Consider the following 18,150-nt stretch of genomic DNA (forward strand, 5'->3'; position numbering starts at 1 on the left):
TCTTCAAACTAAGATTGGTACTTAGCAGGACCATTTTAGCTCCTTGAGATACTACATAAGTTGTTCCATGTCTTAAAAAGACCTAGTACATTCTACAATATATGGTTATTCCTGAAAGTTTCAAAGATAGTTGAACCATATTAAATTGGAAACATCTTCTAAAAGACCTTCTTTCTTTCAAAAAAACTTAAATAATAAGAAGATGGCCAGTTTCTGACAAAGTGATTGGCAATTCTGGTAAATCTTTGCCCTTTCTTACAGCTCCTCATGTTGAATTCTTAAGACCTCTCACTGATCAACAAGTTAAAGAAAAAGAAATGGCTCGGTTTGAATGTGAACTTTCTCGGGAAAATGCCAAGGTCTGTAATTTCATACATATTATGTTAATAATTTTTAGAAGTTACTATATTCACTTTGTTTCCAGACAGATAATCAAAAATGAATGGGGAAAGGTTTAAATTTAGTCTTCATAATCACATTTCCTTAATAATGATTCTTTTTATGTGTTATCTGTCATCATAATTCTGTTTTCCTTCAATGTATGCATGCTGGATACTTTAATTCAATAAACAAAGCAATGAATAGGTGTATGGGCCTCTGAGAGAAACACAAACTCTAAATAAGACCAATTCCCTGCCCTCATGGAGCTTTTTAATATAATCCTTCATGTAATTTTCATTAATAGTGGAGCAAAAAATCCAGAGATCTGAGTTCCAGTCCTAGCTTTGTCTGTTTATCTAAACTTGCTATGTGATCTCTGAACCCTAATTTGCCAATTGGTATATTTTAAGAGTCAGATGCTTTCTTAGATTATCTTCTAGCTTTAAAAGTCTATAATTAAAAGCATTTAATAATTGGTAACCTTATTCTGTGTTGATTTGTCTTGCATGCAGGTTCAGTGGTTTAGAGATGGAGCTGAAATTAAAAAGGGTAAGAAGTATGACATCATTTCAAAAGGTGCCGTGCGCATTCTTGTCATCAATAAATGCCTCTTGGATGATGAGGCAGAATACTCCTGTGAAGTCAGGACAGCTAGAACATCTGGCATGCTGACAGTCTTAGGTAAAGAGCAGGGTTGCAACAAAAAACAGGTGTTCAAGATGAAATTAAAAAAGCATTCCTGTTTTAATCCAATGAATTTGCTTTATATTTCTTACAGAGGAAGAAGCTGTCTTTACTAAAAATCTTGCCAACATTGATGCGAGCGAAACTGATACAGTGAAATTGATCTGTGAAGTCTCCAAGCCTGGGGCAGAAGTTACTTGGTATAAAGGTGATGAAGAAATCATTGAAACAGGACGATATGAAATACTTGCTGATGGGCGAAAGAGGATTCTGATCATTCAAAATGTTCAGCTTGAAGATGCAGGTGACTTCAACTGCAGACTCCCAAGCTCCCGCACAAATGGCAAACTCAAAGTACATGGTAAGAAAAACTATCCAAGAAAATAGTCATAAAATGAAGGATCATTTAGTAGTACTTTCTGGGTTCATTAAGCAAATAACAAGTTGTAATTTTTCTTTCTTTCTTCTTTCCTTTCAGAACTTGCTGCTGAATTTATATCTAAGCCTCAAAATCTGGAAGTTCTGGAGGGAGAAAAAGCTGAATTTATGTGTTCTATATCAAAAGAGAGCTTTGTGGTAGAATGGAAAAGGGATGATGAGAAACTTGAATCTGGGGATAAATATGATGTTATTGCTGATGGGAAAAAGAGAATCCTGGTTGTCAAGGATTCCACCCTACAAGACATGGGCACCTATGTCGTCATGGTCGGTGCTGCTAGAGCTGCAGCTCACTTGACAGTCATTGGTAAGTTATGATTGATTCAGTCAATGCATTGATGGGTTGACCTTTTTGCTATTCATGGTGCAACAAGCTTGTCATTTGTCATTTTCAGAAAAACTCAGGATCGTTGTACCACTTAAGGACAAACGTGTTAAAGAACAGCAAGAGGTTGTTTTCAACTGTGAAGTAAACACAGAAGGAGCCAAGGCGAAGTGGTTCAGAAATGATGAAGCCATATTTGACAGCTCAAAATATATTATCCTCCAGAAGGATTTAGTTTACACTCTAAGAATTAGAGATGCACATTTGGATGACCAGGCCACCTATAGTGTATCACTGACTAACCACAGAGGTGAAAATGTCAAGAGTGCAGCTCAATTAATTGTAGAAGGTATGTTATTCTTCTCGCCTGTGGATGCCTGTGAGGAGTGATTAGGACATTTTCAGGGGTGGTCTCCAGTTCTTTAATTCTTTTGGGAGAATAAGAAACAAGAAGTATAGAAGCTTAGAGAAATGTTTCAGTGAACCCCCATAGGGCTTGTCTGCCCTATCTTTATTTCCTACTATTGTATTATATTCATTTTCAGACTTTGGTATATACAATTTTTAGAAATCTTATTCTTCTGTGATGACAAAGTGTTTAATTTCTGTTTTTATTATTTTACTTCATATTTCCTACCCATTCCCTAGTCTTGGTTACATTCAAATGATCTAATTATTGATCCTAAAATTACAGTCGTTTCCATTAGGCATTAAGATAAGTTGAAGGTTCTCTGCTTTATTGCATTTCTTCTTTCTCTGAGACCATGTTGTTAACTTTTAAAAGAGTTAAATTGTAGTATAGAAAGGCAATAAAAATATCAAACTGCTATCTGCCCGATACTACATGATGGCTACATTCTCTTCCCATGCTAAGATTCTATAGTTCTATAATTTAAACTTATTTCTATTAAAGTCTATCATAGAAACCATAAACATTACACAACTTTTTTCTATTTTGCAACAGAGGAAGATCTCAGGATTGTTGAACCTCTACAAGACATTGAAACAATGGAGAAAAAGAGTGTCACTTTCTGGTGCAAAGTGAATCGACTTAATGTAACTCTCAAGTGGACTAGAAATGGAGAAGAAATTCCTCTTGATAACCGTGTTCTGTACCGAATTGACAAATATAAGCATTCTCTCATCATTAAAGACTGTGGATTTCCAGATGAAGGTGAATACACAGTCTTCGCTGGACAAGATAAATCTGTTGCTGAGCTTCTAATTATAGAAGCACCTACAGAATTTGTGGAGCATCTAGAGGACCAGACCGTCACTGAATTCGATGACGCTGTCTTCTCTTGTCAGCTTTCCAGAGAGAAAGCAAATGTTAAATGGTACAGAAATGGACGAGAAATCAAAGAAGGCAAAAAGTGAGTACAGTTTCACGTATTATACATAAATTATAAAATTTCAAATGTTCTGCATATCCCTTTGATATTTATGAATATTATGAAAGCTAACAAATTATTTGATCTTTCCCCCCTACAAAGATATACATTTGAAAAAGATGGAAGCATTCACAGACTTATTATAAAAGATTGCAGATTGGATGATGAATGTGAATATGCTTGTGGAGTAGAAGACAGAAAGTCCAGGGCTAGACTTTTTGTTGAAGGTGAGTATAGAATTGAAAGGAATCTTAATTATGTTATTGATTGGAATAAATGTCAACTAGAATATAAATGAAATAATATCATTCACATTTGCATTTCAGAAATCCCTATTGAGATCATCAGACCTCCCCAAGATATTCTGGAAGCTCCTGGTGCTGATGTTGTCTTTTTTGCGGAACTCAACAAAGATAAGGTGGAAGTTCAATGGCTAAGAAATAATATGATTGTGGTCCAAGGTGACAAACATCAGATGATGAGTGAAGGGAAGATCCATAGATTACAGATATGTGATATTAAACCTCGTGACCAAGGCGAATATAGATTTATTGCCAAAGATAAAGAAGCTAGAGCCAAACTTGAACTGGCAGGTAAGTGTCTTTGATTTTACAATAATCTTCACCTTCATTAGAAGAAATCAATGTAAAAAAATAGGGGAAAAATGTAGCAGAATCATTTGTCTTAGATATGATGTCTTAGATATAGTAGCACTATAGAGCATAGAGTGCTGGATTTGGAGTCAGGAAAACTTATCTTCATGAGTTCAAATCCAACCTCAGACACTGGCTGTGTGTGATCCTGGGCAAGTCACTTAGCCCCATTTGCTTCAATTTCCCCTTCAATTCAATAAGCTGAAGAAGAAATGGCAAACCACTCCAGTATCTTCACCAAGAAAAACCCAAATAGGTCACAGAGAGTCAAATACTACTGAAAATGACTCAATTTCAAAAATTCCTTGAGGGCAAAAGCTGTTTTGTTTTGATCTTAAATGCCTAACTGTATCTGGCATATGATAAGAACAAAAGAGACACTTAATACTTATTGGTTGATTGCTCTCCCTGGAAATCCTATGTAGCAGAAGTAAACTCAAACATATAGAGGAGCCTCTCCTCCTGCCCTCTGTCTATAGCCACCACCCAAGAAAATGGAAGGATTCCCTGGGTTTGTTCTAACCTTGAACCAAAATTCAAATATATCCTGAAGGATGTCATTCCAAAAAACTTCTCTTTAGTATTGAATTGACATAATTTATTACATATTAGTTAAATCTGCGTAGAGTAATTCCTAAAGAGAATTTACCTTGACCTAAGTACATGGGAGTCATCCTTTCTAAAATTAATGTTTTGATAAAATGTTTAACTTATTTCAAGGTACTACCCAGTTAAGCATAATATATGAGCTCAAATATCATCACCATCTCTTAATTTTCATAATAATTCAAAATTAGACTACTCAGGAACTAAATTATGATCATAAATCACTTAGTTCATGTTTTTTGGTTGGAGAAAGAAAAAAAATCCATCCAAGTATGCTACTGATTTATTGTAAAGAACTTCTCATCTAGCTGATTAAAATAAATAAGCTAAAAATGGTTACTTTTCTTTTTCTCTCACTAGCTGCACCTAAAATCAAGACTGGCGACCAGGATCTTGTGGTTGATGTGGGGCAGCCTTTGACAATGATTGTACCCTATGATGCCTACCCAAAAGCAGAAGCTGAATGGTTTAAAGAAAATGAAGCTTTATCTTCAAAAACAGTTGATACCACAGCTGAGCAGACCTCCTTCAGAATCTTGGAAGCCAAGAATTCAGACAAAGGAAGGTACAAAATTGTGTTACAAAACAAACACGGAAAAGCAGAAGCATTCATCAACGTCAAAGTTATCGGTAAGCTTTTGATCCATTGAGGATAGAGGATGCTAAGCATGAGAAAAGATGAATATTCACTCAAAATGTTTCTTTTCCTCCAATGAATTTCAGATGTGCCAGGGCCAGTCAGAAACTTAGAAGTGACAGAAACATTTGATGGTGAAGTGAGCTTAGCTTGGGAAGAGCCACTAAGTGATGGCGGCAGCAAAATCATCGGTTACGTTGTTGAAAGGCGAGACGTCAAGAGGAAGACATGGGTGTTAGCAACTGACCGTGCAGATAGCTGTGAATTTACTGTCACTGGACTCCAAAAAGGAGGGGTAGAGTATCTGTTCCGTGTAAGTGCAAGAAACAGAGTTGGGACTGGTGAACCAGTGGAAACAGATAACCCTGTGGAAGCAAGGAGTAAATATGGTAGGTGATTGATTTGGGAGAAGAATATCACTTTATCTTCTTTTTCAGTTTCTCCCCATGTAATGAAAAGTTTGTTAATTATTTCTTTTTTTTTTTCCCCTGGGGAAACATCTAGATGTTCCAGGTCCTCCTCTGAATGTAGCCATCACTGATGTAAACAGGTTTGGTGTTTCACTTACATGGGAACCACCAGAGTATGATGGTGGTTGTGAAATTACAAACTATGTCATCGAATTAAGGGACAAGACTTCTATTAGATGGGACACAGCTATGACTGTTAGAGCTGAAGACCTCTCTGCTACTGTCACTGATGTGGTAGAAGGAAATGAATACAGCTTCCGAGTTAGAGCCCAAAATCGCATTGGAGTTGGAAAACCAAGTGCTGCTACACCCTTTGTGAAAGTTGCAGATCCAATTGGTGAGCACATAGAGAAGTAATTGTTAAATGGAGCCCAGAAATTAGATATTTTTCCCAAATATGGCATAATTGGATAAAAATTAAGGACTGAGTCATCTGTCAGGAAGAATTATTACATTAAAATATAGGGCATAAGTGTCCATATTTTTAATTCTTCTATTTAGTAAGCCTGTTTTTCACTGAATATGAGGATAATATGACCATTTCAGCTATGCTATCATAAAATTAAGTGACAAATTTCTACATATGAATTTTTTCTTGGTTCTATTTCAGAGAGGCCAAGTCCTCCCATCAACCTTGGTTATTCTGACCAGACACAGTCATCTGTTCAGCTTTCATGGGAACCTCCACTAAAAGATGGTGGAAGTCCTATACTGGGCTATATTATTGAGCGCTGTGAAGAAGGAAAAGATAATTGGATTCGTTGTAATGTGAAACTTGTGCCTGAGCTAACTTACAAGGTAGAGAATTTCAAACTAAAAAGAAATGCATGACATATTTCCATAGTTTTGAAGATAAGTTGTTTTTACAAAGATGGATCCTTATTTTTAGGTAACTGGATTAAAACAAGGAAATAAATATTTATATAGAGTCTCTGCAGAAAATGAAGCTGGAATTTCAGATCCAACTGATATTCTTGGACCACTAACAGCAGATGATGCATTTGGTAAGCGAAGGGATGTTTAATTTATTTGAATAACAATATTGTAACTTTATGTGGCATGTGTTTTGGAGTGGTAAGAGAAAATAAAATAAAATTTTTGTAACATTAATTTCTCTCTTTGCAGTTGAACCAACAATGGATTTAAGTGAATTCAAAGATGGCCTGGAAATTATAGTCCCAAACCCAATCAAGATCCTTGTGCCAAGTACTGGTTACCCAAGACCAACTGCAACCTGGTCCTTTGGAGATCAAGTCTTAGAAGCAAGTGATCGTGTGAAGATGAAGACCTTATCTGCTTATGCTGAGCTGGTCATTTCTCCAAGTGAACGCCCAGATAAAGGCATTTATACACTAAAACTGGAAAATCCTGTGAAAGCAATTTCTGGAGAAATTGATGTTAATGTGATTGGTAAGGATCCAAATTTTTAATGAATATTTATATATGCATATGTATGTGTATGTAACAGATAGTAATTTGCAAACCTTAAAGTATTATATGAGTGAACTATTATTAATATTTAAAATTTTACAATATTTCCAAATGTTTATGACCTCAAATTATGAATTCATTCCTCAGCTCGCCCAAGTGCACCAAAAGAACTAAAATATGGAGACATCACCAGGGACTCAGTACATTTGACATGGGAACCTCCAGATGATGATGGGGGAAGTCCACTGACTGGATATCTTGTTGAAAAACGAGAAGTCAGTCGTAAAACATGGACCAAAGTGAGTGTTTAGCTTGGTTAAATGGTCTCCACAAAGAAGGCTTAGTAATAAATCCTACAAATCTAACTGGGCAAAATTTTTTTTTGGAAAATATTATTCTCAGACAGATTACTTTGTAGATATATTCAATATCCTCTAATGTAGTAAAAGAGTAGCCCCTGGTTTTGTAAGTCTTATGTGATTTTCAGTGATAATGACATAGCTGATTTGATTCTTCTATTGTTGGGGGGGTGGGGGAGGAGTTTTAATGAAAATAAGTAACTTCCTTTCCTGATTAGAATAATTCTTAGTCCATAAACCTTAAAAGTTCTTAAATGCAAATCATTGCCATCATCAGAGTTAGCAAAGTGATGCAGTGGTTAGAGACCCAGGTCTGGAATCATCATCTTGAGTTAAAATCTGACTTCCAATCACTTACTATCTGTGTGATCCTGGGCAAGTTATTTTACCCTATTTATCTGAGTTTTTTCATCTTAAAATGAGCGGGAGAAGTAAATGGAAAATCACTACAGTGATTTTGCTAGGAAAACCCAAATAGGATCATAAAGATTTAGATCAGTCTAGATCAGAGCCTTGGACCTAGAGTCAGAAAGATCTGAATTCAAATCCACACTCAAATACTTATTAGCTCTGTGACCCTTGGCAAGTAACAGCCACTTTCTGCTATTTTTCCCCAACTGTAAAATGGGAAGAATAATAGCACTTATCTCCCAGGGTTGCTGTGGGGATAAAATGAGATGATATATGTAAAGCACTTTGCACATCTTTGAAAGCACTATGGAAACACTAGATATTATTAGTAATCATTATCTGTCCTATTTGGGGATTTTTTTTCCCTAAATAAAACAAATGACAGTATTTCCTGCTTGAATGACTTTACTAAAATCATTCAAAACACTTTTGGGAAAAACTTTGTAGGACTAATTTATTATGCCTTTTTGCTTCCCCCTCTCCCCCAGGTTATGGACTTCATTACTGACCTAGAATTTACTGTTCCTGATCTTGTCCAAGGAAAAGAATACTTATTTAAAGTTTGTGCACGCAACAAGTGTGGTCCTGGAGAACCTGCATATGTTGATGAACCTGTAAATATGTCAGCTCCTGCGAGTGAGTCACCCTGTGATATTTTATAGCCTGCCTGTTTTTCTTCAGAAAACTAATTTTTTAACATTGTACTTATGTCATATTGATGGGCATTGTTTCTTATATTTATAGCTGTGCCTGACCCCCCAGAAAATCTAAAATGGAGGGATCGAACTGCCAAAAGCATTTTCCTAACATGGGATCCACCAAAACATGATGGTGGTTCACGTATCAAAGGATATATAGTAGAAAAATGTCCTCGTGGTTCTGATAAGTGGGTAGCCTGTGGAGAACCTGTTGCTGAAACCAAGTATGTTTTTTAATTATAGAATGCAAAAATATTCATCAATGTTCACTAAAATGCCTTTTATTTGGGAAATATTTAAGCATTGTTATTTTTTAATTAAGAACTTATTCTTATTTCTTTTGAATGATTTAAATTTATATACTTCATTTTTCAAAGTTTTGTTTTTATGTTTTTAAATTTAAAATATAACAATTCAAATTTGATTTTAAAGAATGAATATTTTATACTTTGACTTATATAGCTTTTGTAAGCTACTTGATGGAGGGAATACTTAGATTATGATGGTGCTTATTATAAATAAATATATTATAAATATAAATATGGTGCAATACTCAAAACTGTATTTACTTAACAGAATGGAAGTGACAGGTCTTGAAGAAGGCCAGTGGTATGCCTACCGTGTGAAGGCTCTGAACAGACTGGGAGCTAGCAAACCATGCAAGCCAACAGATGATATTCAGGCTGTGGATTCACAGGGTACGTCCTTATCTAAAAGAAGAAAAAGTTGAACCTGCTATGTCTTCTCTTTTAATTCTTCTCTGAATGTGCTGACATATCAATTTTCTCTACAGAGGCCCCAGAAATATTCCTTGATGTGAAGCTGCTTGCTGGACTCACAGTGAAAGCTGGCACAAAGATTGAGCTCCCTGCCACAGTGACTGGCAAACCTGAGCCCAAGATCACCTGGACAAAGGCTGACATCCTTTTAAAACAAGACAAAAGAATTACTATCGAAAATGTTCCCAAAAAATCAACGGTGACCATTGTGGATAGCAAGAGAAGCGACACTGGCACCTACATCATTGAAGCTGTCAATGTCTGCGGACGTGCCACTGCTGTCGTAGAGGTCAACGTTCTAGGTAATGGCATAGCTTATGGGAATGATGCGGAGGCTCCTTCATGAAGCCACAGCAGGCACAACTCACTGTGTATTTTCTGCCTTTCACAGATAAGCCTGGACCTCCAGCTGCCTTTGACATTTCAGAAGTTACCAGTGAATCCTGCCTTCTCACATGGAATCCTCCAAGGGATGATGGGGGCTCCAAGGTCACAAACTATGTAGTAGAAAGAAGAGCGACAGATAGTGAAGTGTGGCATAAACTCTCGTCAACAGTGAAAGACACAAAGTTCCAGGCTACTAAATTAACACCAAATAAAGAATATCTCTTCAGAGTTGCAGCAGAGAACATGTATGGTGTTGGCGAGCCTGTCCAGGCTAGCCCAATAGTAGCCAAATATCCATTTGGTGAGTTAATGTATTTGGTATGTCATTTAATATTGACCTGAATGATGAGGTCAAGTCTAAGTGCAGGTGAAATATTATATATTATTGTCCTTTTACAAAACAGATCCACCTGGTCCCCCAACACGCCTTGAACCTTCTGATATAACTAAAGATGCAGTAACCCTAACATGGTGTGAGCCTGATGATGATGGTGGAAGTCCAATCACTGGATACTGGGTTGAAAGATTAGACCCTGATACTGATAAGTGGGTTAAATGCAATAAGATGCCAATAAAGGATACAACATACAGGTATAAAATTTTAAAATACATAAATTAGTCAAAATAGCAATAATTTCTTTTAACTTTTTTGAGAATTAAAAGAAGTTTATTATAATTACATCAAAATAACAGTATATTAACAGACTGAAAACCATCCTTGTCATTATTATCCTAACTGCTTTACCTGATTTTGTTATGTTTTGCTTTAATATTAAAATAATTTCTTACTTGTTTTTTGATTCACTAGTTTAAAATCTATTCCATTGAGAGACAAGTTTATCAACTAAATAGTGAATATGGGTTTTCAAGACACTTTAAAGTATTTAGAATTTGAGTTATTATATTACTGCCATTGTTACCATCATTAGATTATAGCATACTTTGGCAAATTACAGATAGCATCTCTATAATAATAGATAACAACTTCAAGTTTCTAATAAACACAGCATAAAACCTTTATATACTATTGTAATATATTATAACAGGTTTGATCTATAAATCTAAAAGATTGAATGAATAAACCTTATACATAAAATAAGCCCATCTCTTTTTTGATATATAATTTGTTAACATTTTTTTTTCTCAATTTAAAGAGTAAAAGGTCTCACCAATAAGAAAAAGTATAGATTCCGTGTGTTAGCTGAAAATCTTGCTGGACCTGGCAAACCAAGCAGATCAACTGAACCAATCTTAATAAAGGATCCCATTGGTACTATGCATAAAGTTACTTGTTCATATTTTAGTGTTTCATACATATTCTTGTACCTTTAAAGCTAAATAATTATTTCCTGTCTATGTAGATCCTCCATGGCCCCCTGGCAAGCCAACTGTGAAAGATATAGGCAAAACATCTCTCTTGTTGAATTGGACAAAACCAGAACATGATGGAGGAGCAAAGATTGAATCTTATGTCATAGAAATGCTAAAAACTGGAACAGATGAGTGGGTTCGAGTAGCTGAAGGTGTTCCAACCACTGAACACTTCCTTCGAGGACTCATGGAAGGGCAAGAATACTCATTCCGAGTTAGAGCTGTGAACAAGGCAGGGGAGAGTGAACCCAGTGAACCAAGTGATCCTGTACTTTGCAGGGAAAAACTATGTAAGTACTTCTTCAATGTAACTTCATCTCATTTCTATTAAACACATCACTTACAAAGCTACAAAGAGACTATAAGCTCTTATAAATTCTAAATCATAAATTATTTTATAGTTTCCTAGTTCTTTGGCAAAGCCTAAACATTTGACAAGCAAATTAAGTTAAATTTGGTTTTCTGTTTTTCTCTTCCTGTAGATCCCCCATCACCACCTCGCTGGCTAGAGGTCATTAACATCACTAAAAATACAGCAGACCTAAAATGGACAGTTCCTGAGAAAGATGGAGGCTCTCCTATCACTAACTATATTGTTGAAAAGAGAGATGTGAGGCGCAAAGGCTGGCAAACAGTGGATACAACAGTAAAGGATACTAAATGCACAGTTACGCCACTGACAGAGGGTTCTTTATATGTGTTTCGGGTTGCTGCAGAAAATGCCATAGGACAGAGTGATTATTGTGAAATTGAAGATTCTGTCCTAGCCAAAGACACCTTTAGTAAGTGTTCTAATTTAATATTATTATTAATGATTAATAATAGTTATAGTATGTCATTGTATTGATTTCTTGATTATTCTTGATAATTATCTAATTTTTGGTGTACGATAGATAATAATTATATAATTAACAATAATTATATAGTTGTTAGGTTAGGTTGTATTATATTATATTGTTATATTATCATATATTATGGCTGATTGGTTGATTGTGGTCCTTCATTCTCAAAGAGGACCAAAATGACACCATTTTGCTTGAGTCAGGTTACATTGTGTCCAACTGTGGCTGGACAATGATCTTGGAATGCCACGGGGCAGAAACACATAGTCCATATGAATATTTGGGGTGGGTTCGCTAACTTTGCCCATCTCATATTTCTTCTGAACTACTTCAATTCTACTTTGCTCATAAAGCACAGCACCTCCTCTGATGAAGACCTACCACACTGGGTGATGCTGTACCAGTAGATATTATATAAACCTAATTAATATTTGAAACATAGAGTATTGCTTTTTCAATGATCATTTAACTAATCACCCATCCTTTTTTTCTCTCTAGCCACTCCTGGACCACCCTATGCCCTAACAGTGGTTGATGTGACCAAAAGACATGTCGACCTAAAATGGGAGCCACCAAAAAATGATGGTGGAAGACCAATTCAGAGGCAAGAATTAGACCAATGTTTGAAGTCAAATTTCTGTGAAAAAGTTAAACAGAATCCATTTTCCTAAGACTAATGAAATGTTTTATTATTTAAACAGATATATTATTGAGAAAAAAGAAAAATTAGGAACTCGTTGGGTTAAGGCTGGAAAGACTTCAGGACCTGACTGTAATTTCAGAGTAACTGATGTTATTGAAGGAACAGAAGTTCAGTTCCAAGTACGTGCAGAAAATGAAGCTGGAGTTGGTCATCCAAGTGAACCCACTGAAATTCTTACTATTGAAGATCCACAAAGTGAGTAGTTATTCATGTTTATCTGCATAGTCTAGTTTTCAGAATGACATTGTAAAAAGTCAGTTGAAACCTTCTATTATCTTTCTCTTTAGGTGTTCCTTCTCCTCCCCTTGACTTGCATGTAACTGATGCTGGCAGAAAGCACATTGCCATTGCTTGGAAGCCACCAGAGAAAAATGGGGGAAGTCCCATTATAGGATACCATGTTGAAATGTGCCCAGTTGGCACTGAAAAATGGATGAGAGTCAATTCTCGACCAGTGAAAGATCTGAAATTCAAAGTAGAAGAAGGTGTTGTTCCTGATAAGGAGTATGTTCTGAGAGTGAGAGCTGTCAATGCTGTTGGAGTCAGTGAGCCATCTGAAATCTCTGAGAATGTTGTTGCCAAGGACCCAGATTGTAATTATGACATTTCTATAATAATTAACATTTTTATTATACAGATTTTCCAAGACTGGAGTCTTTCAATGTCATCTCTTCTTCTTTCTCCTTTTTTATTTTACAGGCAGACCAACCATTGATCTGGAGACTCATGACATTGTTGTCGTTGAGGGCGAAAAGTTACATATTCCTGTTCCCTTCAGAGCTGTGCCAGCCCCAACCATTACTTGGCATAAGGATGGCAAAGAACTCAAAGCAAATGACAGATTAACAATGAAAAGTGATTATACCTCTGCACATATTGAAGTGCCCAAGAGTGTCCATGCTGATGCTGGTGTTTATACCATTACACTTGAAAATAAACTGGGCTCAACAACTGGTTCTGTCAATGTCAAAGTCATAGGTAATAATCATTCTTTGAAAGAACATCATACATTCTGGGCATATTACAAAAATAAGTGTGAAGTATAAATATGAATGAGCTCCCTTTCTGACAATGATTAGTCCTTCCTGTCCTTTCCATCCCCAAATCAAGTTACCCTTTAGGCTATTTCTCCCCCAAAAGGCTCTCAGGTTCTAAAGAGTGAACTTGATAAACTGTGTCAGAGAAACCTTATTTTACTAAGTAATGAGCAATATACTAATTTTAATGAAATAATAAAACTCAATAAAGATGAGAAAGTATTTTTTCTAGAATATAGGAATTCACATAGAAAATATTTCCAATTTTTAAGAAAATATTTCCAATTTTTACTATGTTGATTATAATAATGATTATAAATATTATTTGAAATAGGCCTTCCTGGACCATGCAAAGATATCAAAGCAAGTGATATAACCAAAAGTTCATGCAAGTTAACATGGGAGCCTCCAGAATATGATGGTGGCAGTCCAATTCTTCACTATGTCCTGGAACGTAGAGAAGCTGGCAGGAGAACATATATACCTGTGATGTCTGGTGAAAACAAACTCTCTTGGACTGTAAAGGATCTTATACCAAATGGTGAATACTTCTTCCGAGTGAAGGCTGTGAATAAAATTGGTGGAGGCGAATATATTGAACTGAAAAATCCAGTCATTGCTCAAGATCCAAAGCGTAAGTTTTGGCACAGATGGGTGCTAGAAACGATTCGATGTACCTTTTTTATTTTAACAAAATGGATTTTTTTTATTAAAATGATATAATCTTCTCATCCCACAGAGCCCCCAGATCCACCTGTTGATGTTGAGGTTCATACCCCACGGCAAAGGCAATGACTCTAACATGGAAACCACCTTTGTATGATGGAGGAAGCAAGATAATGGGTTATATCATAGAGAAAATAGCTAAGGGAGAAGACAGATGGAAGAGATGCAATGACTTTTTGGTTCCTGTTTTAACGTACACAGTGAAAGACCTTGAGGAAGGAAAGGAATATCAATTCCGTGTACGAGCTGAAAATGCTGCTGGCATCAGTGAGCCTTCCCGTGCCACTCCTCCAGTCAAAGCTGTAGATCCTATTGGTAAATTTAGTTTGTTGAATTTATGTCTTCCCTACTATAAACTAAAAATAAATTTGCAATGAAAAGTAAAACTATATATTTTTTAAAATGTATTACAGATGCACCGAAAGTCATCCTGAGAACAAGCCTTGAAGTTAAAAGAGGTGATGAAATCTCACTTGATGCAACTGTTTCTGGGTCACCTTATCCAACTATTACTTGGCTAAAGGATGAGGAAGTTATTAGACCAGAGGAAATTAAAAGGCGTCCAGCAGCAGTGGTTAGGAGGAAGAAAGGTGAAGTTCAAGAAGAAGAACCATTCGTCCTGCCTCTGACAGAACGTTTGAGCATTGACAACAGCAAACAAGGAGAATCTCAGCTACGTGTTCGTGATTCTCTTCGACCTGATCATGGCATGTATATGATCAAAGTGGAAAATGATCATGGCACCGCCAAAGCTCCCTGTGTCGTCAGTGTGCTAGGTAGGCATTTCAAAGTGCTATTCTTCTAACTGGCAATCTCTACCAAAAATTAGTAAGGTAACCAATGGAGAAATAATCTCAGTCATGAAGTGATTAGGAGAAAAAAATTTTTACAATCTCATTTCTCTACTAAAATGATTGCAAAAATCAAATTACACTCTACTCAAGCCTTCCTACTATTTCAGCACTATTCTCTGAAAGCAGGTATTGGGGATAAAGGATTTATTGCCCAAATGATAAGCTAACAATTATAGTTGTGATTGCAGTCACTTATTAAAATTATTTGAAATTCTTGTTTTCAATTTAAATATTAGATACACCGGGGCCTCCAATCAACTTTGTATTTGAAGATGTAAGAAAGAATTCAGTCATCTGTAAATGGGAACCTCCACTTGATGATGGTGGCAGTGAAATCATAAACTATACTTTGGAAAAGAAAGAAAAGACAAAATCTGATGCAGACTGGATTGTAGTTACTTCCACACTCCGGCACTGCAAATATAATGTACCTAAACTGATTGAAGGAAAAGAATACGTCTTCCGTGTGAGGGCTGAAAATAGATTTGGACCAGGACCACCATGTGTTTCAAAACCACTGTTGGCTAAAGATCCATTTGGTAATATTTTATTAGTATTTATCTGCTATTCTTACCATATATTTGGTATTAGCATTAATTGATCTAGGTAGTAAAATTGATTCTTTGTGAAATATCAGTGATGTCATAAGTAATTTTTATTTTGTTTTGTGTTTCAGAACCACCTGACGCACCAGATAAGCCTCTTGTTGAAGAGGTTACTAGTAATAGCATGGTAGTAAAATGGAATGAACCTAAAGATAATGGAAGCCCCATCATAGGCTACTGGCTTGAAAAACGTGAGGTCAATAGTACTCACTGGTCTCGTGTCAATAGAAGTCTTATAAATTCTTTGAAAACTAAAGTGGATGGTCTTTTGGAAGGATTGACCTATGTCTTCAGAGTATGTGCTGAAAATGCAGCTGGTCCTGGAAAGTTTAGTCCACCATCTGATCCCCAAACAGCAAGGGATCCAATTTGTAAGTAATTTCTTATTCAACTAGGGAAGGAGGTAAGGGGAGGAAGTAGAGTAGGGGGAGAAGGGAGTAAATACACACAAATTTGCACATATAATGTATTATATAATATTGCATATGAATATGTGGATATAAAAACCATATATGTGTAAATAAATACAACATAGGAAAATGCTTTAAAACAATTAGTGAGTTTTGATAACTGTACCTTTTCTAGCACCACCTGGACCACCAGTTCCAAGAGTGACTGACACAAGTACTACTACTATTGAATTAGAATGGGAACCCCCAGCTTACAATGGTGGTGGGGAAATCATCGGCTATTTTGTTGATAAGCAATTGGTTGGTACGAATGAATGGTCACGTTGTACAGAGAAAATGATCAAGATCCGCCAGTATACAGTCAAAGAGATCCGAGAAGGTGCTGACTACAAACTTCGTGTGAGTGCTGTCAATATTGCAGGTGAAGGACCACCTGGGGAAACTGAACCTGTCACAGTAGCTGAACCTCAAGGTAATAACACTTCCTCTTCAGAACTTCAGAATTTCTTTCCCCTATGGGTGAGTGAAATTTCTGTGTTTCATGTGTCATTGTTCTCTTCCAACAGAACCTCCACATGTGGAATTGGATGTTGCTGTCAAGGCTGGAATCCAGATAATGGCTGGGCAAACTCTGAAAATTCCAGCTATTGTTACTGGACGCCCCATTCCTACCAAAGTATGGACCATAGAAGAAGGAGAACTGGATAAAGATCGTGTTGTCATAGATAATGTGGGAACTAAATCTGAGCTAATTATCAAAAATGCATTGAGAAAAGATCATGGAAGATATGTGATCACTGCTACCAACAGCTGTGGTTCCAAATTTGCAGCAACCAGAGTTGAAGTTTTCGGTAAGAAATATTTCATGGATTTTTCTAGAGATAAATTCTTCTATATACATTTTCCCCATTTTTTTCTTATGCAAAATATTTTCTTTTTCAGATGTTCCTGGTCCAGTTCTTGACCTTAAACCTGTTGTAACAAACAGGAAGATGTGTCTGCTTAACTGGTCTGATCCAGCAGATGATGGAGGCAGTGAAATCACAGGCTTCATTATAGAAAGAAAAGATGCTAAAATGCACACTTGGAGACAACCAATAGAGACAGAGCGATCTAAATGTGATATCACAGGTCTTCTTGAAGGACAAGAATATAAGTTCCGTGTTATAGCTAAGAACAAGTTTGGTTGTGGCCCACCTGTTGAAATAGGACCAATCCTTGCAGTTGATCCACTAGGTAAATTTTTTTTTCTTTATAAATAGAAATAAATCGAATAATCTTTGCTTCTGTGCACATTAGTTAGCTTTATGTTTTTAAATCTTCATCAGTCAGAATTTCTATAGGACCATAATACTATTGGTAGTTAATTCATTATATTTGCCATAATTTCAAAATAACTGTTTTAAAGTAATCATAATTTGTACAACCTTATAAAATAGCAAAATATATTCTTCTGATGCCTAGCAGTTCCCTAGGAGTATGTGGAGTACTTTTGGAAACTGAATTAACTCTATGAGCCAGTAGAATACATTGGAATGCTAATTAGCCATATCATTCTAGTAACCTAAAGAGTTAACATAATTTTCAAAAATATCCAGTGCATATTCAGGGAGAACAGGAGCTTATTATGCAACAATGAGGTTCTTTCTCAAATTCAGATTTCTGACAGTATCATTTTCTTTCAACCCCATTTTCCATCTAATCAAACCTCCCTCACTTTAAGAATAGGCTAACATTGGGAGGTGTATAGGGACTGTTAGATAATAATATAAAATGTAGAAATAAAACATGCTGTTAACATACATACATGACAATGGTCATTAATACTTTGATTATGTTCCAAATCAAAATCTCTGAAGAAAACTCTCCCTTACAAGAGCATCTGGGGCTCCTCCTAGAAAGTAAAAAAGTAGAGAAGACAAATCTAAGCCTTGACTATTATGGAAGAAGGC

The 18,150-nt window shown here is 36.0% G+C and overlaps 1 protein-coding gene across 1 annotated transcript in view; it reads left to right on the forward strand.

Annotated features, from left to right (window-relative positions):
• Nucleotides 1–18,150, forward strand: part of TTN (titin) — a 322,989-nt gene that overhangs the window by 221,664 nt on the left and 83,175 nt on the right. Inside the window, 37 exon segments of the mRNA XM_051986127.1 lie at nucleotides 262–359; nucleotides 894–1,062; nucleotides 1,160–1,426; nucleotides 1,544–1,810; nucleotides 1,899–2,177; nucleotides 2,793–3,201; nucleotides 3,322–3,446; nucleotides 3,546–3,812; nucleotides 4,839–5,108; nucleotides 5,202–5,504; nucleotides 5,620–5,922; nucleotides 6,196–6,383; nucleotides 6,475–6,589; nucleotides 6,711–6,995; nucleotides 7,164–7,315; nucleotides 8,275–8,422; nucleotides 8,531–8,708; nucleotides 9,061–9,182; nucleotides 9,278–9,565; nucleotides 9,655–9,951; nucleotides 10,055–10,241; nucleotides 10,805–10,920; nucleotides 11,012–11,311; nucleotides 11,504–11,803; nucleotides 12,362–12,467; nucleotides 12,565–12,761; nucleotides 12,854–13,159; nucleotides 13,266–13,544; nucleotides 13,938–14,237; nucleotides 14,343–14,375; nucleotides 14,378–14,644; nucleotides 14,743–15,105; nucleotides 15,420–15,722; nucleotides 15,860–16,159; nucleotides 16,374–16,670; nucleotides 16,765–17,049; nucleotides 17,141–17,434. Coding sequence (XP_051842087.1) covers nucleotides 262–359; nucleotides 894–1,062; nucleotides 1,160–1,426; nucleotides 1,544–1,810; nucleotides 1,899–2,177; nucleotides 2,793–3,201; nucleotides 3,322–3,446; nucleotides 3,546–3,812; nucleotides 4,839–5,108; nucleotides 5,202–5,504; nucleotides 5,620–5,922; nucleotides 6,196–6,383; nucleotides 6,475–6,589; nucleotides 6,711–6,995; nucleotides 7,164–7,315; nucleotides 8,275–8,422; nucleotides 8,531–8,708; nucleotides 9,061–9,182; nucleotides 9,278–9,565; nucleotides 9,655–9,951; nucleotides 10,055–10,241; nucleotides 10,805–10,920; nucleotides 11,012–11,311; nucleotides 11,504–11,803; nucleotides 12,362–12,467; nucleotides 12,565–12,761; nucleotides 12,854–13,159; nucleotides 13,266–13,544; nucleotides 13,938–14,237; nucleotides 14,343–14,375; nucleotides 14,378–14,644; nucleotides 14,743–15,105; nucleotides 15,420–15,722; nucleotides 15,860–16,159; nucleotides 16,374–16,670; nucleotides 16,765–17,049; nucleotides 17,141–17,434 — 8,763 coding nt within the window.

This window comes from Antechinus flavipes, chromosome 3, assembly GCF_016432865.1.
Source record: "Antechinus flavipes isolate AdamAnt ecotype Samford, QLD, Australia chromosome 3, AdamAnt_v2, whole genome shotgun sequence".
NCBI classification, from domain to species: Eukaryota; Metazoa; Chordata; class Mammalia; order Dasyuromorphia; family Dasyuridae; genus Antechinus; species Antechinus flavipes.